This window comes from Mauremys mutica, chromosome 1 (genome assembly GCF_020497125.1).
Source record: "Mauremys mutica isolate MM-2020 ecotype Southern chromosome 1, ASM2049712v1, whole genome shotgun sequence".
In the NCBI taxonomy this organism is placed as follows: domain Eukaryota; kingdom Metazoa; phylum Chordata; order Testudines; family Geoemydidae; genus Mauremys; species Mauremys mutica.
In genome coordinates this window covers 74,099,377-74,126,498 of record NC_059072.1, presented here as the reverse complement: position 1 = coordinate 74,126,498, position 27,122 = coordinate 74,099,377, and the positions used below count along the sequence as shown (strand labels likewise).

At 39.6% G+C, this 27,122-nt stretch overlaps 1 protein-coding gene across 3 annotated transcripts in view; it reads left to right on the top strand.

Moving 5' to 3' along the window:
• The window catches only part of LIN7A (lin-7 homolog A, crumbs cell polarity complex component), a 77,001-nt gene that overhangs the window by 44,489 nt on the left and 5,390 nt on the right, over nt 1-27,122 (top strand). For all 3 annotated transcript variants that reach the window (XM_044979807.1, XM_044979794.1, XM_044979800.1), the window contains exons 3-4: nt 14,722-14,793; nt 17,118-17,327. In XM_044979807.1, coding sequence (XP_044835742.1) covers nt 14,734-14,793; nt 17,118-17,327 — 270 coding nt within the window. In that variant the 5' untranslated portion in view covers nt 14,722-14,733. The remainder of the gene's footprint in view (nt 1-14,721; nt 14,794-17,117; nt 17,328-27,122) is intronic.

Below are 27,122 nucleotides of genomic sequence, written 5' to 3'. Positions count from 1 at the left end.
GTGGATTATAAGTGGTCTGCTGGGAGCTTGTTGCTCCCTTCCTCATTTCCAGCTGCTATAAATTGCTGTAAAAGCCTCTAAAGATATACCGCGGCCAGTATTTTCAAAAAAGGCCACTGATTTTGGGTGTCCAATCTTGAGACATCTTGAGCCTTTTCTATAGAGGTGCTGAGCAGCAACAGCTCCCATTTTTTCAAATGGAATGGGGAGTGCTCTGTGCTTCTGGAAGTCTGTCTCAGGAACAAGGAAATATGCCAAATGACCTAATAGGTATTTTCAGTGTCTAATTTCTATTAATCTTATTAGAATGTAAATTAAATTCAGTTGACTAATCTGGCTTTTTCAGTAAGAAATCACATTGCAGGAGGGAAGGGAGGGCGTGCAGAGATATCATGCCCTAGCAGCAGTACCAGGAGCATTCTGTCTGACTCATCCAATACATGTCAGAGCACACACTGTGGAAGACATGACAGCATGCATGCGCCGTGCATCTGTTATGCTCTTGTGGCCAACACAGAAGGGAGTGAGACCATGGCCCGAGTTCATCCTACGCCCTGGGGGTCATTCACTGTGACTTTCAGCACAGGACAGTCACGGTCCTCACATTGCAGGAATTCAAGCACCAAGACTGTGTCCAGCACTTGCACAAAAGCCCAGAAAGAGGGGGTTAGACTCTCCTTGTCCCTTCCTTCCCACACTTACAAGCATGCAGAAAACCTAGTCCCAAAACTAGAGCAAGACGCTAATCCAACCAATTCTGTTTGTTACAGCTGCCAGTTTTACAAAGCATATGTAATTACAGTAAGAGATGTGAAGGCAGATGGAAAAGGGCACTAGCAGCTAAAGGGTGATTGAAATGAAAGCTGAAATGTAGCAACCGATAGTATTGATAAAAATTAATGGAAGAGGTCAGCTGGTAACTCAAAGACTAAGCTAAGTATTTATATGGCCCCATCAGCATGGTATCCAAGTATCTATCAAGTATTTTTTAAAAAGCAACAGAAAACAAGATAAAAAGATCTTTTGGATCAAAACAAATGTTTAGGCTCTAACTGGATCCTACAGAATGTGCGGCATCTTAAATTAAAAAACTTTTCCCCTTACATTGGTTAAACTTCAATTATTTTGGAAGATATTTCAACCCCAAAGCAGATTTTTTTTCCACTGCCTAAGGATAGTTTAATAAAGTATCAAGATTCAGAGCATTTTTCACTTTGGTAAAACTGACCTAGTTTCTTTTTTTCCCCTGAAAGAAATGTTTTAATAAAATATCCTCATATTACAAATGTTAGCTTTTACATTTTCATATTTTTTTTTCATATGTTCTGTAATTAAAACTGTCATATCACCTCAGGAAGTTAAATGAGATTTAGTTCATTTGCAGGTTTGGGCTTTTTAATGAGTTATCTTCTGTGCTGCATAAGGCAAAATGACACAGTGTGGCTGCACTGTAGGGGATTGTTCTGACAGCTGTGATAATGATGCAGATGTTTGTCTCTGAGGGTAGCTGCTAACAGATTTCCTGATGCAAACACAAAACTACTTACAGACTAATGAAAGATTACCATACCAAAATGTTCAAAATGCTTGCAGCTTAAATGACCACCTTATATTTATTTGATCACATACAAATAGCTGCTTCTTACAGTGCCAGCTAATAAAAAACACAGCTTTTCTGTAAATTGTCGAAGTTCAGTAGCTACAGGAAACAACTTCTGTAATATAGATTTTTTTTTATTTCTTGTAAACTCATAATATGTCACAAATATCTCTCTGCAGGGATTTCATTTTTCAGTTGTTTTCACTTTATTGCGCTCACAGGTGCATGTTTTGTCCATTTTAAAAAGAGGTCTTTTGTCAGTCTGCTTCAGACTGCAAAACTGAAAATAATTTTGATCTTATATACAATGTATGTACATGTGTGTGTGTATATGTATACAAACAGACGCATGCAAAGTCTCAGTGCCTAATTCTGGTTCTATCCAGAATTATTTGACCGCGCATTGCATGCCATGCAATCCTAACACCAGTCCTCCATTTATTCACATGACAGAGAATTGTGCTTGTGGAAAAGGAGCATCCACTGACACCATGAAGTTACAAGAGGATAGGATATGCAACATAGTGACAACCATGATGTTTTTAGATGGCCATAGATTTGTTAGCAGCAGAGGTTCTTAAAGTCTTCCATGGTGGGAACTGCCATTTAGAGAGACTGCCCCATGGAATACTCCCTCTTCTATTCTTAGTCATACAAAATATCCCCCAACCCAGTTCTCAAGAGCAAAACATCCCTGTGGTAACTATCACTATGAGAAAGCAATTTGGAAAATAATATCTGTATAGCTGTACTTTACTGCTATTTGACAGCTGTAAAGGAAGAAGAGGAAGAGCCAGAACCCGTGACCTACAACTCTCCATACTACTGGTTTATGGACCATAGGTGTTCAAGTAATGTGTTACGGTATCATAATTATAACTTGTAACTGAGGTGGAAAATATATTACCATTCTTTTATTATCCAGTACTTAGCCCTCCTGAGCCTATTTACCTCATGAGATTATCTAAAATTAGCACACAAGAAAAACAGAAATATATGAAATTGCATGTGGTGAGAGTGGGGGACACAACAGGTAGCCCAGCTGTGGCAAGTCTCTTTACTCGCACTGACCTAGTACAGCATTTCCTAACTAGCAGGGTGGAAGTGCCAGGCTAGACTAATCCGAGGGTGGGATGAAGGAACAGTGAGGAGAGAAACATCACATGAGTGGGTATGGAGAAAGCTACAGAACTGTGAATCCACCCTTGCGTCAATCCACATATATACACCCACAGTTGTGTTTGGCATCATATAAGTTTCCCACCTTCCTTTTTCTTTAAATAAAAATAACTTCTTATCTGTGACTTGCTGACTTTATAGATTAGTCTCTGATTTGGTTTTGGCATGGAGTCCTTAATTTTTCCATATGATCTAAAATATCTACATAAATATTTATAATTGGCAGAGATAACCTTTTATGCTCTTTGAGTTGGTGACTTCTGTAAAGGACTTTTTTTTGGTCTTGAATTATTTCTTTAACTGATGCTGTTACTTTTGCATATTCTCATTTACTGGCACTCTTGTGTAAGTGCAGAAATAATTGTAATCAATAACCTTTTCCTATTTTTTCTTACTTGAAAGTAGAAATTAAAAGATAGTGTTCAGATTCTAAACATTTCTGGGGAAGAGAAGCCTGGCACAAGGACAATCAGACAACCAATAACATAAAACAAGTCCCCAAGCAGACTTGTAAGACTAGAAAAAAAGATAAAATTAACAGAGTCTTAGCTCAGCGGTGCCCAAACTGTGGTCCATGGTCCAAAAATACAGTCCTTGGAGCACTTGTTGGTTTTCCACAGAGAGCTATCTGGTCACACAGCACTTACTGTCTTTGTTTCTGATTGCCCCTAAAGATGTGCAGAGGTGGAGAGGTGACTGGAGGCATAAAAAACAATAATGGGAGAAGGGGAGGGAGAGCAGCTTAGCTGCCTTCATAAGAGCCTGATGCTACATAGTAGCTGGAGGAAAGGAGCAAGCATCATCCCAGAGACTGGAGTCTGCAGGGTAATTATGTCTGGGGATCATATAGCCGAATAGCACATATATCGGAGCAAATGAAATAGGGAACTAAGCAGCAGGGAAGCATATGAAAGTGGAGAGGTTAAAGAAAAGATGGTAGAAAGAGGGGGCGGGTAGAGAGAGAGCGCAAGGAGATAAAATGATGAGCAAGAGGAGATGTTGCCATTAACTTTTTTCCCCAAAAAGGAAAAAAAAACCACTTATACAGATAAAAATACATGAATACTCTTCTTCTGTCCAAGCAATTGCAGTAGTTGCCACAGGAATGTTATTTAATTGCAAACAAGCAGGAAGGTCCATATTTTGAATCCTGTTCTAATCAATTCAGTTTTACTGGGACCAATATTTCAATAGTGCAAACAAGATCACCTTCTTTCTTAGATCACCTGTTAGTGTTGTTAAGTATATACTCTATTTTGCTGTTGTGTGTTGTAATGTTTGTTTTGGTGTAGCTCTGTAGAAAAGATTATTTTCACAGGGTATGAGCAGTGACATGTATACACGGTATTAATCTTGAGGGCCTATCTGTTCCATTTCTTGGAGATATGTTTTTCATTCACTTCAGTCCAGAGAGGGAAAAACTGAATTGTGTGTTACACAAATATTGTTGGTCTTGAGAACTGCCTAATCTATTAAAAGCCGCTATAAAAGAGTTTAAGGTGTGGAGTCAACTCGAAGTGTGTCTAGAGCGTATACGGACACTAGAGAGAAAAGTCTACAGAAATTCTGCTGTACAACTCAGCTTCCGCCTGCTGGTCTGCCATCGTCTGTTTTTGTGGCATGAAGGAATGTGTGGAAACTCCACAATTAACTGCCTCATTTCTGTCCTCCTCCCATTCAACTCCTGGTGCTCTCTACATCTGAAATTCTTCCCCAGCACTGTCTAGCATGTCCCTATCCTGCTCTCATTAAAACACACTTTTTTCAAAAGTTCTAAAACTCCCTGGACTTCCTCTCACTGAAGGTTTAAGTTTTAGTAGACTTTGACTTTTAATGCAAGTCCTGGCAGCAGTGAAACAGGTGCTAAATCTCACTGCTCAATCACTTCGCTTTTGTTGCACTCTATCCCCTATCCGTCATTTGTGTTTGGTTTGTGATCTCCATGGAGCAAGGATTTTGTGTTTCTGTTTGTAAAGCACCTAACATGATTTGGATACTATAGAAATAAGTGACCATCCATTAGCAGTCCTCAAGTACTCTTATATTTACAGAAGTCTTTTTAAATAGCTTGCTGCTTTCTTTAGAATTCTTAAGAAGTTCATTTGGTCCTGTATCTTACCACTCTCAATTTCTTTATAATTTGTCCTAGTTTGTCCTCTAATTCTATAAATAAATCTTTTTTTCTCCCCTTCGAAATTTTGTTTCTGTTTCTTGCCTTTTTTTGGGGGGCCTTCATTTTTCAGGCTGAATCAATCTAAAGTCCTCTGAATGTGCTGTTATTGCTATGAATAGGGTGGAACCCACATCTGCAACATTTCACCACTGGAAGAAACACCAGCCTTTTAAAGGGGTTAACTGAGAGAAGTCTCTATTTAAGCTGTAACTTTGAGAACTCAAGCAGTAAACACACTGCCACACATAGGCTCTTACAGAATAGTTCTTGTAGTGTCTCTCGTTCAACAGAGCATTGACTGCATTACACTTCCTAAGTGTCTTCCCACAGCTTCACTGGGACTTCAGTAGGCCAGTAACAGGAGGCTGTGAGGCCTGGTGGACAGAGCACTGGACTGAGACTGGGCCACCTGTGTTCTATTCCTGGTCTACCATTGGCCTGCTGAGGACCTTGGGAAAGTCACATCTACTGACTGTGCCTTGGTTTCCCTGTCTGTCAACCAGGGATAATGATCCTGACCTCCTTTGTAAAATGCTTTGAGATCTACTGATCCAAAGCACTATGTAAGAGCTAGGTACTTATTATTATAATGTACACTTCCCTATGCCAGCTAAAGCTCCTGTGCCACAATGGGGATTCACTGCAAAGAACGGCATGCATTGCAAGGACTTCCCTCCATCAGGGTTTCTGCCAACTACTGTGAGGGAGCAGCTTTAGCTTATTATAGCTAAAGCTCCTACCTAGTTTATTATAGCTAAGGCTCCTAACTGTACAAGCTACATAAATGGTGGCTGAATACTATATTCACGCTCTCTGGAGGGCTTCTCGATAAGAGTGTTGTGTTGTGTATGGCATATGGAAGTGGAACACAAAGCTGGGTATTTCTGGCTCCATATGGCAAATTAGAGCTGCATGAATAAAGAATAAATACCTACATACATCACATTTTTGCTTCATGAATGTTCACATGTGGGAGTTGACATTCTTCCTAGAAATCATTTTTTCCCCTCAAAGAAAAGGTAAAATGTCACCATTTAACCTACAATTGCAGCTCTTTGGAAATACTGAAATTTCACCTGCAGCTCCATTTTTATTAATTGCTGTGGGGATGGCTTCTCTGGTTTCTTCTGTGGTCTTTCCCCATCCTCTCAGTTGCTACTACAGTTGTATTCTATAGTGCCCTTCCAACCCTGTGCCTCCAAAACAGCCTTTGCAGCTTCAGTGACATTCATTTTCAGTATTTTAGATTAAGACCTAAATATTGCACAGTAAATACCTGGCTTTAGAAGCTTTTCTTGAAACAGACAGCACAATGGATGTTAACCATTTTTACTTTCCTTCATGTTAAAATGAAGGCTTCCGTGTAGTGCGTATACTAGAGTGGTCAGTGCCAATCAGTGAAGCTCTTACACATCCTGGTCTTCAGTATTTATTTATTTATTTACCAGTATCCATCTAGAATTGTAGGCACTTTACACTTTTAAAAACCAGCTATAAGATCCTTGCTTCATCACCAGCCTGGGGAATTATCAGCCATACCAAATTAGTCTTTAGACCTTGGCTTTGGGCTCCATTTATTGTCTGAATGTCCACAAACTCATAAAAGGAAAATTGAGACAGTTAGCTGAGGCTTACTAGCCAGCTGCAAGTTCCAGGACTTACCACATGGAGCCTGCCTTCCTTCTGCAGGGTCTCCTGCAGGACTCTGCCCCTTCCTGCAGCTTCTCCCTGCTGTTCCCCCTAAAATGAGCCATTTGCTGGCTTTCATAATCACTCATTCCCTTTCAAGTGGGTCTGATAACTGACCAGGCACCAGGCCCATTAAGGAACAGGCCACCATGTAGTAATGTTCATGCTACCTCCTCATGTCTCAGTGCCTCAGCTTGTTGATGATACTTCTTTATAGTTTACAGTTCACTTTGGTGGCAAGGAAAACCTCTGGGCTATAACCCTGCAATATTATTTGGAAAATGTACGGATTTTTCTTTTTATATGGATAGATTGGCAAACATCTTTAAATTAAATCGAACCTTTGATTTCTTCTTGCTTTATTTGTATTGTCACATTATTTCTGCTGGAGAAAAAAAAGATTAAAATGAAAGCAATTATAGTCTCTTTGCTTTTCCACCGAAATGACAAAAAAAACATGGCACATTAAACTGGATCCCACATGGTCTTTTGAGATGATTGGTGTTTCATGGGCACCACAGGACACCATTTTCAAAGACCTCTTTAATATATATATAAAGATTAATTCAGACACTTGTAATTATAGTACTGTACCTTTGTCGTCATCTTTGATTTATCATGAGTGATGTTTTATCTGAGTAAATCTTTGGTAAGTCTTCTAAAAAAATTCTGTTGTATTTATGAGAATTGCAGTATGTTAAGAAATCTTTCATTGGATGTATTGCTGATTTTAGAATTGGCAATAAGATTTTAAAAACTATTTCTGGTCCTTGACATATAGTGTGTGTTCCCTTTTGAGAATAAAAAATGATCTTTTTTACCTTGAGAACAAAGAACATTTTTAGTGTATGTGTACACATAGGATAGGCAACAGAATTGATTGCTTGTGTCCATTTTTTTGTGCACAATATAATCTAAATGTCTAAAGTGATACTGAGATAATTTTGCTAAAAGAGATGTGGCTACAGACATATGGTAGTTATTTAAGGAGCCCTATACGCTTTGTATATGATGTTACAACAAGTAATCTGTAACATACTCAAAGCCTCAAGGGCTTTTTGGAACAGGTATAGTTAATCCTTTTATTGTTTTGTTTAACTTAATAATGTGAAAGTCATTTAGATGTATATTTTCTCTCTCTTAATCTCAAATTATATTAAAGCATTATGTGACAATCAGGTAGGGTAACTGGATTTGCTGTTGCATCAAGATGATATTCAAGGGTAATAGCATCAATTGCTTGTAGTGAAGGGGTTTTAAATTACAAGATAGATTCCTGTCCAAATAGAACTATGTTACAGATGTTATGGTCACCATGGTGATACTGACACTTCTTTAGAGAACACCATCTTAAATTTGATAATTTAAAAAAATTCTTAGTGAATAGAAAGATTTGAAGTTCTTCCTTTTGTATGACTGATTGCAGAAAGAAAGATAGGGTACGTCTACACTACGGGATTATTCCGATTTTACATAAACCGGTTTAGCAAAACAGATTGTATAAAATCGATTGCGCGTGGCCACACTAAACACATTAAATCGGTGGTGTGCGTCCACGGTCCAAGGCTAGCGTTGATTTCTGGAGCGTTGCACTGTGGGTAGCTATCCCGTAGCTATCCCATAGTTCCCGCAGCCTCCCCCGCCCCTTGGAATTTCCGGGTTGTGATCCCAGTGCCTGATGGGGCAAAAATCATTGTCACGGGTGGTTCTGGGTACAGCCTCACCCCTCCCTCCCTGAAAGCAGCAGACAAGCGTTTCGCGCCTTTTTTGCTTGGTGAACTGTGCGGACGCCATAACACAGCAAGCATGGACCCTGCTCAGCTCAATACCGCAATCGTGCATGTTTTAAACACCTCGCGCACTCTCGTGCAGTATATGCTGAACCAGGACCTTCAAACCGAGGCGAGGAGGAGGCGGATACGGCAGCGCGGCAATGACAGTGATGAGGACGTAGACACAGAATTCTCTCAAACCATGGGCCCCTGCGCTTTGGAGATCCTGATGGTAATGGGGCAGATTCTATCCATTGAACGCCGATTTTGGGCCCGGGAAACAAGCACTGACTGGTGGGACCGCATTGTGTTTCAGGTGTGGGACGATTCCCAGTGGCTGCGAAACTTTCGCATGCGTAAGGGCACTTTCATGGAACTTTGTGACTTGCTTGCCCCTGCCCTGAAACGCCATAATACCAAGATGAGAGCAGCCCTCACAGTAGAGAAGCGAGTGGCGATAGCCCTGTGGAAGCTTGCAACGCCAGACAGCTACCGGTCAGTCGGGAATCAATTTGGAGTTGGAAAATCTACTGTGGGGGCTGCTATGATGCAAGTAGCCAAAGCAATCACTAAGCTGCTGCTACGAAAGGTTGTGACTCTGGGAAACGTGCAGGCCATAGTGGATGGCTTTGCTGCACTGGGATTCCCTAACTGGGGGGGGGCGATAGATGGAACCCATATCCCTATCTTGTCACCGCAGCGCCAGGGCACCCAGTACGTAAACCGCAAGGGGTACTTTTCAATGGTGCTGCAAGCACTGGTGGATCACAAGGGACGTTTCACAAACATCCACGTGGGATGGCCAGGGAGGGTTCATGACGCTCGCGTATTCAGAAGCACTACTCTGTTTAAACGGCTGCAGCAAGGGAATTACTTCCCAGACCAGAAAATAACAGTTGGGGATGTTGAAATGCCTGTCGTTATCCTGGGGGGGGACCCAGCCTACCCCTTGATGCCATGGCTCATGAAGCCATACACAGGCAGCCTGGACAGTGGTCAGGATCTGTTCAATTACAGGCTGAGCAAATGCAGAATGGTGGTGGAATGTGCATTTGGCCGTTTAAAGGCGCGCTGGCGGACATTACTGACTCGCTCAGACCTCAGCCAAACCAATGTCCCCTATGTTATTGCTGCTTGCTGTATTCTCCACAATCTCTGTGAGAGTAAGGGGGAGACCTTTATGGCAGGGTGGGAGGCTGAGGCAAATCACCTGGCCGCTGATTACGCGCAGCCAGACACCAGGGAGATTAGAAGAGCACACCAGGAAGCGGTGCGCATCAGAGAAGCTTTGAAAACGAGCTTCATCAATGGCCAGGGTACAGTGTGACTGCTGTGTTTGTTGATGAACACCCAACCCCCCTTGATTGACTCGTTCCCTGTAAGCAACTCACCCTCCCCCTTCGAGTACAGCTTACTTATGCAAATAAAGTCACTCTCGTTTAAAAATCATGAATTCTTTATTAATTTATTATAAAAAGAGGGAGAGAAGTAAGGGTGTGGTTTGGGAGGAGGATAGGAAGGATGGAGAAGGCCATTAAAAAAATTTCACATTAACGACAGCCTTCTTGTTGGGCTGTCCACGGGGGTGGAGTGGGCGGGTGCACGGAGCCTCCCCCCACGCGTTCTTACACGTCTGGGTGAGGATATGGAACATGGTGAGGGTTGAGGGTGGTTATACAGGGGCAGGAGCGGCACTCTGTGATCCTGCTGCCATTCCTGAAGCTCCACCAGATGCTGGAGCATGTCAGTTTGATCACGCAGCAGCCCCAGAGTTGCATCCCGCCACCGCTGATCTTCCTGCCGCCACCGCTGATTTTCCTGCCGGTCTTCCTGCCGCCACCTCTCATCTCGGGTGTCCCTCCTGTCCTCACGTTCACTGGCCTCTTTCCTGTAATTTGATACCACGTCCTTCCACTCATTCAGATGAGCTCTTTCATTGCGTGTAACTTCCATAATATCCGAGAACATTTCATCTCGCGTCTTCTTTTTCCTCCGCCTTATCTGTGCTAGCCTTTGGGATGGAGGAGGGATGGTTGAAAAATTTGCAGCTGCATGAGGGAGAGAAATATTTAGAAAGATACATTTTACAGAACAATGGTTATACTCTTTCACAGTGAACAGCTCTATTCACCTTACATAGCACATGTGATTTCCCTACAAGGTCGCATTTTTCATCTTAATAGTGAGTGCCTGCAGCTCTGGAGTTACAGATCTCACAGACACAGGTCCAGGCTTCAGAATTCAGCTTGCATGCGGCCATGGTAAGCCACTGTCTTTCGGCTTCTGCAGTGATTTACCCCTCCCCCCAATGCATGGCTAATACCACGCTAGCTCCCTGCTAATCAACACCCTTCCCACCCCCCCACCCACTGCGTGGCTGGTAGCTTGGGGAAGCCCCGCTGACCAAACACCAAAAAGATCATCGGCATTTCATTCCTCCCCTCCCCCCGCTTGGCTACGTGGAGGAAAGGATTTTTTTTTAAGCTGCTGCAGTCCACGAACCCAGTAGGAAAATGGCCATCCCCCTTAATTAAATTCCTGATTTTTAACCAGTTATCCTGAACGATATCACTTTGCTGAGGATAACACAACAAGATAAAGAACGGATGCTTCTTGAATGCCAGCAGTCACCGGGACCATACGCTGCTATGCTTTGCCACGCAATGATACCTGATTACTTGCTACATGCATGGCGTGGTAAAGTGTCCTACCATGGTGGGCAGAACAAGGCTGCCTTGCCCAGAAACCTTCTGCAAAGGCTTCTGGAGTACCTACAGGAGTGCTTCATCGAGATGTCCCTGGAGGATTTCCTCTCAATCCCCGGACATGTTAACAAACTTTTCTAAGTAACTATACTGTCTGCGAATGCATCCCAAGTCCTCAGGGCAAATCAATCATTAAAAAACGCTTGCTTAAAAAACAATGTTTGCTATTTACAAAGGTACACTCACCAGAGCTCCCTTCCATGGCGTCATTGTCTGGGATACTTGCTTGGGAGGGCTGGGAGGAGGGTAATTCCGTCAGGGTGATAAAAAGCTCCTGGCTGCTGGGGCTCACGGAGTGCTGTGTGCTCTCTGCTAGGTCTTCCTCCTCTTCTTCATCTTCCCCGTCTGCATAATCCTCAGCCATGGCAGAGATTACAACCCCCACCTCGGAATCCACGATCAGGGGTGGGGTACTTGTGGCGCAGCCCCCTAAAATTGCATGCAGCTCAGCATAGAAGCGGCATGTTTTTCGACCTGCCCCTGACCTTCCGTTTGCTTCTTTGGTTTTCTGGTAGGCTTGTCTGAGCTCCTTAACTTTCACTCTGCACTGCATTGAGTCCCTGCTGTGGCCTTTATCCGTCATAGCCTTAGAAATTCTTTCAAATACTTTTTCATTTCGTCTTTTGGAACGCAGTTCTGTTAGCACTGAATCCTCTCCCCATATAGCGATCAGATCCAGTACCTCCCGTGCAGTCCATGCTGGGGCTCTTTTTCGATTCTCAGGAGACTGCATTGTTACCTGTGCTGATGAGCTCTGCGTGGTCACCTGTGCTGATGAGCTCTCCACGCTGGGGAAGCAGGAAATGAATTTCAAAAGTTCGCGGGGCTTTTCCTGTCTACCTGGCCAGTGCATCCGAGTTCAGAATGCTGTCCAGAGCGGTCAGTGGTGCACTGTGGGATACCGCCCGGAGGCCAATACCGTCGATTTGCGGCCACACTAACCCTATTCCGATATGTTAATCCCGATATTAGCGCTACTCCTCTCGTCGGGGAGGAGTACAGAAACCGATTTAAAGAGCCATTAAAATTGATATAAGGTGCCTCCTAGTGTGGACGGTTGTGGCATTAAATCGGTTTTACGCTCCTAAAACCGATTTAAACGCCTAGTGTAGACCAGGCTATAGACAGACAAACATTACATTGGCTCAATGGCATTCTAAAAGCCTTGTTCACTCATCAGTACGCAGTTTAGTTACCTATATAGCCTCTGCCTCAACCTGCCATATACACACTGATAATATACAGACATTTTTGAGTCATATCAGTTCTGCTTGATAATTGCTGACTATATGAATACCCACCACCTCTTGGCTTCTCCAAGCCACATAATCAATGTCTCAAATAATTTCTCAGGATTTAGCTTGATAGAATGCTGTGGTTAATTCTCAACACAATTCACTGTCATCGTACAAAAAAGGAAGTTTCAAAATGATTACTGATTCAGTGATCTCAGTACCTGGTTATTATTTGTTATTTATAAGTTTTAGGGTGATACCTTGGCCCTACTGAAGTCAATGTACGTTTTGCCATTTATTTCAACAGGGTCAGGATTTCACCCTAACAAGAGATGGGCAAAAGGTTTCATCCTGTTCCCTTAATCTGTTTTATCCCCATTAGACACTATTTTCAGAATTCAGGCCCAGGATGATTTCTATGCTGGTGATAATCAAAGAGTTCTCCACTCTGTAGGAAAGTGCTTACTACATTTGGATGCTATAAAAAAATTCAGTTATCTATTTGATAGCCCTTCCCTTGTTTTGCCATTGCCTTGATTTCCACCTACCTACGCATTGCATTCTCCCCTCTTCATTGGGGCAGCTGTACCTCTCATAAAAAAAACAAAAACCTTCTCCATCCCTAAACTTAGCCATTGCATTCTTCTGCTCTCTCCCACCACATCTGCACATGCTACCTGTGTGGTACAGTGCAACTGTAAATGTAAAATTTACTCTGCATTTGTATGTACAAATTAATCTGTGCAGTGTGAAACTGTATAAACAATACTATAGAAAAATACTGAATTGTATATCAGATACAGAAAGGGCATTCTGTAGATCTTACCCAGTACAGCTGGAAATACATAGGGGCCAACTGATTTTTTCAGAACAGGCAAGCCACAAGAGATACTAATTCTCTGTCCAAGTTTCCACAGAAATAAGACTCTCCTTCTGAACTGTATTACTCTTGCTCAAGACAAATTACAAGAACTGGCAAAAGCTCTGGCTTTGTAAGAGAACTGCTAACAGAGGAGTTACTTGTGGCTAATGAATATTTTCTTGTAGACATTACATGGAAGGTTATATGGGATTCTGACCATACCTTTCAGCTGTCAAGCATTCTGTGGGATGTTCCACATTTCAAGTTTTTTCCTAGCAGTGTTGTTCTGTCCTACCAGGCTGCCTGTGAATTCCAACATCTGTTGCCTAAAGATGGCAGCTACCTAGAAAGAACCGACTATCCTCTCTAACCCACACTGATGAGTTGTGCATGTGGTTTGGGCTATCAGGCAGATAAGGGAAGGGGTTAGTGCAACTGGCACCCAGGCTCTATTTCTTGTATTGCTGCCTGAGCCTTTTCTGCCTCTGCTTATCTATAACTCCCATAAGCCACTCACTAATTTAAAAAACAAAACAAAACAAAATAAAAGGTTGTTCATCACCAGGGCAGGGTATCAGAACTCCATCACCTCCTCTCTGCACTCATTCCTGGGGACCCAGGATAACACCGTAAGAGAAGATGCCATCTCCCTATTCTTTAAGAGAGAAGATCTAAGTGGGAAGGATGAAAAGAGAGGGTTACGGGCAAGAGAAAGGGGAGCAAAGAAGAGAACATTGTGCAGAAAGTTACAGCTATTGGGATTCGTCATTTTATATAACTACGCAGGGTCCCAATCCATCAAGGACCATCCCCAATGTTAACCATTGCTAACCTACCACCCAGTGGGGAATAAGGGATGGCAATCAATTTGTCATGACAGACTAATGCCAATAGGTTATAGAAAAGATTAAATTCAACACCACCACCAAGCTTAGATGGCAAAGGTCTGTAGCGCTGAGTATGATGCCCATGTTCTACAATTAAATTCCCTGAGATTTAATTTGGACTTCCCTCCACAGACCCTACCAGGAAAGATTGGAGGGTTTTTTGCATTTTTTTTTTTACTTCCGCCTCCTGACTTCCCAATTCATGAGGGGGTTCAGAGGTCACAGAAACTCAACAAGTTCCTGTCAGAGACAATTGACACAGTCCAAGGCAGACATGGCCAGAAGGTGACCACTGGTGGAATAGGGATTGGCTCTATAAAATTGTGGGCCCACAGATGGGGAGAGAGCAGTTTTGGGAGGCTTAGATGGAGGATTGCAAATAATGTCTTCAAGGGAACTAAATGCACAGTTAGGGCAACAAACACAGGATTCCCTAATTGTACTAATGGAACATTAATGAAACCATCTTATGGTAGAAAGAGTGTATCCTGGATAGGGTAAAATAAATTAAGGTTTTGTTCCTATAATTAATTCCTCTTTATTTCCATGAACATTTTAGGTATATCAATATATGCATGAAACCATAACTGTTAATGGCTGCCCAGAATTCCGTGCCAGGGCCACTGCAAAGGTAAGACCTGTGCAACTATTGAAGTATGTGTTACCAAAGTGACCTAGTAATTGACTGTGCGCGTGTGTGTTTCAGGTATTCGTGTGTGCTCTGTAAGAAAATTTAGACATCAGTGGCAGCCCAGAGTCTAGAACCAGTGCTACTTCCCAGGTAACAATCCTAATGGCAAATTTAACCTTTGTGCTGCTTCTGTAGCTTAAGAAAAGAGAATGATATCATGGGATTTGGTGGTTTATTGAAAAATCAGTTTGCAAAAGCAAATCTACTGGTTCATTCTGTAGAATTAAACCTGGAATACCAATATTTTTATGACAAATTCTCCTATAGGGCTCATCCCAAGTAGCAGGTGGTCTAGCCTCCAATCAATGCATGTAGGATTTTCAGAGGTGCTGAGCACAGAAGACTCCAACTGAAGTCAATGGGAGCTGTGGGTGCCCATCACTTCTGAAAGACAGGGCCCAAGTATGTAAGTCTGATAAAAGTGAGTGGTAACGATGTGTGCATTCTACTGTATCGATTGTGCCCATATGTAATATGCTTTGTGTTTTCAGTGCATGAACAAAAATAATTGCTTCCAACAGGGCTTCATCATGGAATTAGCTCCCTGTGCACCAAATGGTAAAGGAAGATTACCCGCCACTTGGTAAACGGGTTATGTAGATATCGTGCAGTAAGCGTATTCTAGGAAAGCCATGATATTTTTTCAAGAAAATAATTCATTAAGACCCAATCCTTCCCCCAGAGAAGTCAATGGCAAAATCCTTAGTTTTAATGTGATTACACCTTTGTAAATCTACACTAGGGGAAAAGAAGCAAAAAACAAACAAACAAACAAAAAACAAAAACCACACCCCTAAGACAATAGTAAAAACACACAAAGATCAAAAATATGTATCAAAGACACCTACAGTATTTCAGAGAAATGTTCCCTATGGTAACCAGTACGTTTAAAATAATTAGCCTACCATACAGTAACCAAAATATTTTCCTACATTTGATTTTTTATTTCATTTTTGTTATATTGAGTTATTTTTTTTCTTATGAGTTAACCTTTTTCTAATTGAAACTTCAAATGAACAATGTAGATTTGTAAAGGTTCTACTACTGAAAGTAGAAAATTATGTTAGAATATGATTTGTTTACACTGTAGGCAAACACAAAAACGATTGCTACGTGGTATAATAAAGGGTGAAAAATTCTGAATAGTGTTTGCCATTCTCATTTCTTATTCATATAGAACAGCAGGGTTACAGAGCAATGTTTGAATATCGCAATACTTCCTGGTTATTTCTGGGCTGTCTGCATTGCATTTTCCTAGTGCATTCATGTCTGACATTTAAATGTATGCATGATGACAAGGTTTGCATGAGCGAGTACATACAACTGAGAATGATCCATTATATTCACATCATCTACTAGCTTCCATTAAGCATAAACATTAGAATGCTGAAAAAGCATTAACATAATATAGAATTACTGCAGTAATTTTAAATCTGAGGATATGTTAAAAAGTAAAAATAATTATTTTGTAATGTTTACTTAATGCTTTACCAGGGTCTACAATTAAAAAGAGACAATTGCTAGTGAAAGATGGAATAAAGAATGTTTTTCTTTTCTTCATACAAGATTTACAATACCTTACATATTTGTAATTTTTCTATAGTGAGAATAGTCATTTAGTTTAATTCATTTTATATTTTCATAATCTGAAGATTATGTAGCATTACTTTTCAAGACCTATTTATATAAAGTGCAGTTACAGTATAAAAGCTCATGCCCCTGTTGTAAAAGTTATTAATCTATCAGCACTTTTTTCAAGAGGAAGATTTTATTGAGGCTATTTAAAAAAAATAGTTTAAATGAAAATATCCTTCAGGATTTATTTGGGGCAAAGAATAAACCAAATAATCAGTCCTACATATATTGGGGGTGGGGAAACAATTAACTTTATCCAAATTACATAAATTAGAAGTAAAGCAGAAGGTTATATCGGTGTCTTGCACAGCAGTAAGGAAAAAAGTGAGTGACAAAGCAACTTTAAAAAGAGAAGTAATGTGTTACTGAGTTAGAACAGATGACTAGCAATCTGGCCTTTTAGGATCTATTTCTGGGTGACATTGGGCAAGTCACTTAACTTCTCTCAGTGCCTGTTTCCCCAAGTATTTCAAAGGAGTGATTTGAGACTTAACATTTGTAAAGTGCTTTCAGATCTTTGATAGAATTTCAAAATATTATTTTCATGTGAACGAATTCTTTCTACAAAACAAACGACAGGGCTTAACAGTGATCTCATTACATGGCCAAATAACTGTCTTTTCTTCCAGGCAACAGTTGCTGCTTTTGCAGCAAGTGAAGGCCATTCACACCCTCGAGTGGTGGAGCTGCCAAAGACTGATGAAGGTCTTGGCTTTAACGTGATGGGAGGAAAGGAACAAAACTCTCCTATATACATTTCTCGTATCATTCCTGGAGGGGTGGCAGAAAGACATGGAGGACTCAAGCGAGGAGACCAGCTGCTTTCTGTTAACGGAGTGGTAGGTGAAAAGTTTAGAGTGATTTCCTTTTTCATGAGAGTTTTTATTTTTCCAAATGAAGGTTTAAAATGTTTAAAACACCACAAACAAAATTAGCTCTGCAGTAAGAGACCCGAGATGATACATTTGCGGTGAACTAAACAACTTTATGCCACCACATCTTTGTTATAATATTGATTGTTAGAGCTTCATCTTCCAGTGTAGCTCAGCTCGGAAAAGTGGCTTTAAAAATGTCTTTATGGATTTCCATTGTTTATTGTCTAGTTTTCTGCATAAAATACATGCAGTTTACAAGTTAAAAAGATATCTTCTGTCATTGCCAGTGCTGCAATTCGAGAGTCAAACTGGGCTTTTTTTCTTCTTGTACTTCATAGCCAATAACAGTCCTGCAGGCCAAATTAGGCCCTCTGTGACATTTGTGCAGGCATGTGGCCTTCAGTGGCTTTGTACAACTATAATTAAAAAGGAACTAAGTAAACAATGTTGTTGATGATTCACAATGAAGAATAAAATCCAGCTCATTCTCTTTTACTTGTGTTGTTCTGTAGTGTTATTTTTGTCACTAAAATCAGCTGATATCAATATACCAGGGTGCATAAAAATCATTGATTAAAAAAATAAATAAATAAAAATTGGATTTTTTTTATTTAAATCAGATTTTTTTTGATAAAATGCTTTTTTTTTAATTAAGACACATTATAGCTCAAAGATATATCATGGAATAGGGATTATAAATTCTAATTCTATAGTATGAGACAATATAGTCATGTAATATTTAAGAGAAGTTTTGTAAATGAGTTCTAATAGTTCATGGATTAGGGACCCAATCGCATGGGGTCCCAGGGGCTTCTGTATAGGTTAATCTTTCTATCTACCCAATGGGACTCAGTGCTCAGTCTAGAAGATACCATCAGAGATGCATAGTTTTGCAGTTCTCAAACTGTGGATTTTGGTCTCCAGAGATAACATGCTTGTTAACAGCAAAAATGTTTTTAAGTACATAATTAAATAATATATAGAGGTGAGAAATAACAGACCTCAACCCTATTGTCCCTCTGCAAATTTGTGTACACAGAGTCAATCCCTTACCTCTCTCTAAAAGTGCAAAGTTTCAAAAAGTTCAATGAATAGAAGATTGTTGGGGGCAGAATAGATCTGGACAAGGAGAAGTCTGGAGATAAATTTGAGAAGGGAGGGACAGGCAGTAGAAACAAAAGTGAAACTGTTTGACCAGCATATTCCAGAAGTCTTGAGGTCTTTCTGAGTGTAGCCTTCATTGATTTGAGATCTACCATACCATTCTCCCACTAGAAGGGGAAACCTATAATGGCAGCAGGCCGTAAAAGAGACCCAGTTTGGGAATATTGTAATGAAGTTCCTCTACCCATGGGTAAGACAGGCATGCGTGCAAAATGCAAACAGTGCAAGAAAGAAATGCAAGGCCTGGTTGCCCGAATGAAACAACATCATGAGAAGTGTTCCTTCTCAGGAGGAAGCTGCATTGAAGATGATGATGATGATGAAAGGAACATATCTGAACGTGCAGGATCTTTAGGTTGGTAAACTTTTTTATTTCATACTTTTTCTTAAGGACTGCTTGTCTTCCTTGTGGACTATTCTTGAATTCTCACGTCTGAGCAAAAAATATAGTTGTTACTCTATGGTACTATCATTTTAGATGCAATTGTGATAAAAAATAAATAATTGAAATAGGCAGATCTTCCTTTTATAATTACTTTAAAGTAGTACTGCATGTCAGTGAATGCAATGAGTAAGACTAAATGAGCAGTCTGGAATAATAATTAAATAACTGCATTGACTTGTTTTGTTTAGGAGAATCCTTCCTCAACATACAGGATTCTGAAGACTATCCACCTTCAAGATCACCATAATTTTCTATAGTTTCAGAGTTATCTGCCAATGATAGTGTTTCAGTCACATCATGTATGTCACACAGTCACAGTATATCACCTGTAGCAAAAAGAAAAAAAATCTCCATCATCCAGAAACAACCATAGATAAGTTTGTGATAAAAACAGCAAACTACAAAAAGAGGTAATATATGAAAAAATTGCCTGGTTTGTTTATGCAAAAAACTCTCCTTTCGGTATGATTGAGAACCCACATTTCATTAACATAGTTCAGTCATTAAGACCAGGACACAGCCCATCCAACAGAGCAGATGTCGCGGGCAAATTACTGGATAAAGTCTATGAAAGAGAAATTGAGCAGTGTGAAAAAGGTCTAGAAGGTGAAATTGTTAACCTGAGCCTTGATGGATGGAGCAATGGCCACAATGATCCTGTTGTATGTGCTTGTGTGACAACAGAAAAAGGGAATGTCTTCCTTATAGAAACAATTGATACATCAGGAAATGCAAACACAGCAGAATGCTTACAAGAAGTATCAGTAAAAGCTATAACAAACTGAAAAAAAATTCAAATGTCAACTTGGTCACAGACAATGCTGCAAATTTATCCAAGATGAGAAGAAATTTAGAAAGAGTCCCAAGCTAATAACATATGGTTGCAGTGCTCATTTGATGCACCTCTGAGCCAAAGACTTCAGTGTTCCAGAAATAAAGGCTAATGTTGTTGAAATTGCAAAATACTTCCAAAACAACCACTTTGCAGCAGCTGCTCTGAAAAAAGTGGGAGGAACCAAGCTAACTCTCCCACAAGACATGCGATGGAACTCAGTAGTGGACTATTTTGAGCACTATATCAAGAACTGGCCTAATCTGATGACAGCTTGTGAGAACAAGATTGTGAAAAAATAGATGGCACTGTCACAGCCAAAGTTCTCAACATTGGGCTTAAGAGAAATGTTGAACACATGTTGAGTACCGTGAAGCCTATTTCTGGAGCCGTGAACAAAATGCAGGGAAATAGCTGTTTTATTGCTGACGCTGTTGAAATTTGGAAGGAACTGAGTGAGACCTTAAAAAGAGAAATATGCAACGACACAGTTAAATTACAAGCATTAAAAAAATAAATTGGACAAGCACTGTCTCCAGCTCATTTTTTTGCAAATATTCTCAGTTCTCGGTACCAGAGTCAAACCTTAATGGCTGAAGAAGAGGAGTTGGCTATGACATGGACATCCAGCAATCTTCCCTCCATAATGCCAGCTATAATAAACTTCAGAGCTAAGGGTGAACCATTCAAGAAATATGTTTGCTGATGATGTTTTAAAGAAAGTCACACCAGTGAACTGGTGGTAGTCACTTAAGCACTTGGATTCAAAGACTGTTGAAGAGATAAACCTCACTTTTAACAGCAGTAACTTCTTCTGCCGGTGTAGAAAGAATATTTTCTTCCTTTGGACTAATTCATTCCAAATTGAGAAATCGTTTGGGACCTGAAAAAGCAGGAAAGCTTGTTTTTCTTTTCCAGATTATGAACAAACAGGAAAATGAAGGTGAAGATGACTGAGTTAGCTGCAGAAGCCAATATTTTAAGTTTCTCATGTTGACCTGGCTGACATAGTCAATTTAATATATTTTTTTAAATATTTCATTTAACTATTTTAGTTTAAAAACAATTTTAACAAAAACAAACCTGATTTTAAAAAACTTGAATGTTTAAATAAATTCAAAAGTTCATATGCTTGTTTTGTTAAAATATTATATGTTTGCTGTTGAAGAAAAAGTCCAGAATACATAACGTTGTTGTTTTACTTAAATAAAACAATTTAAATGTCTGACTGGTGATGTTCTCCTCCTAATACAGCATGGCAAGAAAATCCTCCAAAATATTAATGATTAACCTGTTGAATTGAAGATAGTTCATAAATGACTTCATAAATATCTGCTTCAATTACCTTTGGTAAATGAAATAACCAAACAATCATTCATTTTTTATATAGCTGTAAAACTAATCTGAAAAGTTTTCAAAATGAAGCTCTTTAAAAATGTATAGTGTGTACCTTCTAAAAATGAAACCTACATCTATCTCTGAGTTGTGAAGAATGTATATTAAAGTTATAACAACCAACAAGTCAATTTGATTTAAAATCAAATCCACCCTGGTAAATACATACAGGGAGCAGATGTGTAATGTAAAAAGATGTCATTTTACATAGTTACTTTTCAGTCACTTTCAGACTGACTGATTTGCATTCGTTTCACTCTGGACTCCAAACAGGGGAACTGGAATAGAGAGGAGAAAAATCAGGCCTGAATGTCTTTGGGGCCAGTTCTGCCCTCAGATCTGCCCATAACTTCTTATCACATATTTGTTGCACCTCTCCTGTGTGGTATAGCAGGAGATGAATAAAATTATTGCACTGCAGTTTTTCAAAGTGACAACATTGAGTCCCTGGGCAGAATTTATCCCTTTTAAAAGAATTTTCTAACAGTCTGAGGACTTAATGATGAGTTAGGATTACACTATTTCTTCTTCTTACAATTGCCTCATAAATATTAGTGTATTTTCTTTGTGTTATAATCTTTGTCCTCAGATTAGGAGTCAGTCATCATAAAGCATGAAGTCGTGGCATAAAGCTAAGTATTCTGTTACTTCCTTGCCCTTTGCACAGCCCCATTAAAATCCATGAGGCAGAGGTGAAATGTCAGTAAGTAGATTTTGTAAAATATTAAAATAGTATGGCACACTCCAATAGCATGCTTCTACCTGAAAACACTATACAAAATACTGTAATCCTATATTCCTTGTGCACCCAAAACTTCCATCCAAATCTCCCATTGACCATCACCTCCCTATGAAGGGAAATAGGATCACACCCCAAAATGGTTCATAATAAGCTTGAAATACAAGAATGTTCAGCTTAATTTTCTGTTCATGGCAAGACTGTAAAGAATAGTAAAGCATCCGCAACTAGAACTGGGTTGGGAATTTTCTTGATTAAATGTTTTTCAATTGGAAAATGACGATTCACTGAAACTGAAACTTTTTGTGGGAACATAAAAGTTTCATCACAACGACTGTCAGGAAGGTTTCTCAAGTCAAGGATGGGAATTTCTAGTTAAAAAGAACAGCAAACGAGACTAGCCAATAGTCTTGGGGGTATGATATCACATGGGATGTAGGAAACCCAGGTTCAAGTCCTGGCTGTGTCTGATTTGGAACAGAAACTTGAATCCTGATCTCCCACATCCCAGGTGAGTGTCCTAACCGCCAGGCTGTGCTGGGGGAGCGGGGGTTCTGTCTCTCCATGTTTTTGAGTATGAAAATGTCTAAAGGTCTCAGTTTTGTCCCTAGGCAGAATGGGAAATTTTTGGAAATTGTGAAAATTTTGCCGACCATCCCTATGCACTAGGGGGAAAAAATATGATTCCATAAATAAAAGAAAAGCTAATACAGAGATCAATCAACTTCACAAGTTCCAGTATAATATTTAACCAAATAAGTTACTTGAGCTTCACTGGTTGGAGGTAAATGAAATGATCTCATTGATATTTAGCATCACTGCCAACCGATGAAGGAAAAAATACAGGTAAAAGAAAATGAAGTATTCTAATTGACCAACAGACTTAATTGGAAAGATTTTTTTTCTTTCAATTACAGCTGGACAAATACTGTAAAAATAGGTGAACCGCCACATTTTAAAATGCATTTGCTTTGACTATATTCTCACCTCTTTGTGAACTGCCTACAGAAGTTTACTTGCAGGAATGTGCACTGGAACAAATATTAAGCTAATATTGCAGAAAACAAATGTCAAATTCACCATTTCAAGTATGCACATTAGAAACCTGAATCTAAGAGTTATGCTCATCTGGAGAGGTGAGACAAACATATCTGTGATCCACGTCTAATGAAAAAAACCCTCTATTTTGAATTATAAATGTTGAAAACTTGAAACAATACCTGTTGCTAACAATTCACAAGCCATCCAGCGGCTGATTATACCCACACAAAACATTTCTAGAATAATTTCAAAACAATAAAATAATATAGAAGTAGTGATCTTTTCACAGACAACTTGAGAACAGAAGCAAAAAGCTAAGTTTTGCTAACCTACTGTTCGCTGCGAACAGGTCACCTGCATCTGAGATAAAGCAATAATATACAGCAGGTGCAGTATAACAGATGGATCAGCAGTGGTACATGAGATGAAAATGAAATATCAGCAGCTTGCTTATGCTCATATGTTGGTGGTTATCCAACTTTATAATTATCAACATAAAAATAGGGCTGAGTGTTCAGAACCTGTATTACTTATCCTAGTATGACTGGTTGGTTTTGCTTAAATTGTCTCACCAGAACTTTAAAACAAATACTTATCAGTGTGCAGGGGAGTAATGTATTCTTTTCCCTAGTAAAGGGCATTGTATGCAATAAGCCCTGCAGATGGCTCAGCCAGGACACAGAGGTAGCTGTCCATATCTGGCACTGGTTATGCTTTTATTGCATAGCTACTGTTATGCTGTATCCCCTGCAATATAGACTAACTATACAAGAACTAGTTCTCATCCAATATCTGTACTTACAGACCTCAAATAGGAATACTACTCTCACTTTGCCTGCTTGCCCAGTAATCAGATTCCTTTTCCTTGTCTGCAATTGAGTAGGGGATTTTTGACTATAATTATATGCGCCTGGGTAAAGTAATGACAGTGCTTTCCTGTATAATATCTGCAATTCCTTTACCTATTGTTATCTCTACAGTAGGTCTTTTACTTTTATTCTGCTTGATAGCACCTGCCAATGCTGCAAGATAAAAAAAAAAAGTTAAGTGTATTCTGAATATCCTTCTCTTTGCTGTTCTTAGGTTGTTAAACAAAGAGGGAGGAAGCCAAATTGGGTGTTAAATAGTATCACAGCCTTTTATTCAGCAAACAGCACTGGCATGTGGTGTTCTTTATTAAAGGGTGTGTTGGTGAGCAGTCCCTCAGATAACACTGGGCATACAAACACATTATGCTTTAGTTAAGCACAGGTTATTGGGCTTGACACAGGGGTCACTGAGTGATATTTAATTGCCTGTGGTATACAGGAGGTCAGACTAGATGATCTAGTGGTCCCTTCTGGCCAAACTCTTATGAATTTAAGAGTGACAGCAGGCACAGATGCATTAAAACCAAGTACAGTAATGGTGTTGGATGCAACCGAACTCACCTTTAAATTAGCTTTGGTCAATAATACCTGAACTCAGGTCTCTGATGGGAGCAGTAAAGTAATGGTTTACTTTGTCTTTTGTAGTTTCACCTTCCTTGTTTTGTTTGAGAGCTTAAGTCTTTATCCTGCACCTTTCAAGTCAATGGGAGTTTTCCCATTCATTGGACTAGGAGCAGGATCAAGCCCTTAATTACTAACTAGATTGCAGTCAAGTTTTGTAAGTGATTTGAGAAGTGGAAGTACACAATGTTGTTGAGTCCATTACGCAGGCACAATTACAATTGTTTACTGCACCATCTGTAACCATCCATCCTCTTTAAAAACAAAATACATGTTTTATACTTAAATAATTACATGCAAGTTCAGATATGCTACTTGCCATGTGCTTTACTGCCTATTATAAATAACAGCAGTGAAGTAAAAATATGCTGCTCAGTAAATATAGACAGTGTTAATTGCTATGGGTGCCCAATGCTGATGCCGATTCATATTGACCATAATTCGTTAGGAAGAAAGTGACGTGCTGAAGGATGCAGAGCTGCATGTGGTTAGTTTCAAGAACAGAAGTCACTTTACAGTGATCAATGTGACCATGTCACATATTAGTGATTTATTCTATAGCTATCACAATGAGCACTGTGTACATTCTCCTCTGATGGAATCCAGTACACCCTATGGGTTGATTAAAATAAATAGATAGCTTTTGAAAAATCAAACCACAAAACACCTAAGCAAATTTTTAGTTTGTACATGCAAATTATCTTTCAAGTAAATTTTAAAATAACTTATTCATATATTGTTTTCCATTTGAGCTCTGATCATTTTGTGCATTAGACACATTCTCACATAATAATTTTTCAAGTATTTATAGTGGAATTCTATTTTTTGCAAATTACTTTCATTTAGCTGTGGATGTTCAGCAGATTTATATTATCATAATCACAACAATTAAAAAAGTGTACCCTGTCACATAACTTTAATACTATTTTAAGATCTTACAGTGGGAGGGTTATGGAAGAGATTTAGAAAATCTGTGCTTCAGAAACCATATGGTCATGCATCTGAAGCTAGTTAGTTAGTTGAAGGTTCCATCTCACTCTGGCTGCCAAATACAGAATGGCCTACAGAGGGGAAAGGAAGCCGGTACAGTATGGTACAGTGTACTGGCAAGAAAGTGCCGACTGTACTAGCAGGCCACTGATGGGAGGAGGGGGGCAAAAGGGGCAGCTGCCCCAGGGCCCTTTTAACTCACAATTTAAAGGGCCCGTGGCTCCCGGACGCCCTGCATACCGGTAAGTTACTTTCACCCCTGAGCCTACCTCATCATTTTAGCACCTGAAATGATAATTATCATCCCTCCAACTTTGAATATAAATATAATGTTTTCTGAAGCATATTCACATTTCTGAAATACTTATGTCCCATCAGTTAATCTAAAAGTTTATTCCTTGCTTGGGACAGTATTTTCCAAATATGTTGTTGATGTAACTCCTATGGCGGACCCTATATCAAGTTATGTTTGCTGCCAGCAAAAGGTTAGAGGACAAACAGTATTGATTGTATTACACATTTCACTGAAGTCAAGTCATGTCATGTGCCTGCTTTTGGCATCTTCTGCCTTGATAGTTCTATCTCAGTGTGCCACAGCGGAAGTAATCCATATTTGTTCTGACCTGTTACGCACAGTATTCGCAATCTATTACAAGTGACAAAAATAAGCAACATTTTCTTCCAAATTTCTGACGTTCCTAAAATGATGCCAACATATTCTTGCAATATTAGACTTATCAGTGCTGCTTCTTCTCTTTGGAGATTTGTGGCATATGGGCATAGTTTCCTTTTAAATAGCATGATACACAATTGCCTCAATATACTGTGTGGCAAAGCTTTGATTTCTTTTATGAAAAAAACATTCATTTAAAAATGGTCTACAACCCACATGAAGATCTTGGTTGTAGGGTTTTTGCACTGAGATACTTTTTGTTTGTTGGAACGTATATGACAATCATCTATCATTACAGAATTCCACCATTCCACCTAATGTGTGGAACAATTTGTACTCCTGAAATGCACTCCAGTCAAGCAATTTAGTGGGGGAAAAATGAAAAACCTCTTTCAGAGAAATCACCTCTGCTTTTGAAGACCTACTATTTAAAAACAAAGTAAACATACAAATCAGAAATTAAGCACATTTGGGAGTATGTTTCATTTCACAGCAGATATCACATAATGCAAGCCATTTTTGAGAAAAAGGGTATGTACTGATCTGACAAGAGAATTTTGCCCTTAATCAGGGCCCTAAGATCCTTCAATATATATGTTTTCTCCCTCGTTCCTTTCTTTTCCTCTGTAATCTACCACAAATAAAGTTAGATAAAGTACCACACTTTTGAGGGACTATGTCAAACCTCATTGACAGAAGACCTTGCTTTCTCTCAGGCATTATCAATCACTTGTTCCAAGGACTGAATATCACTTCTTGTGAGGACTGGAAATCTAGAATTCAGAACTGAAAGAAAGAGAAGGAAGGGGGCATTTGGGGAAAAGAGGGATAGGGAATTGAAAAGGAATAGATACTACGTATTGAGAAGCTGTCAGTAAAGAGGATTTACTGTGCTCAAGCCTACGTTCCAAGGAAGCTAATGGGAAATGAGACACTGGAAGCTACTTTTTAAAGTTGACTTCAATGGTAGGTGGGTCAGGAGATAGACAT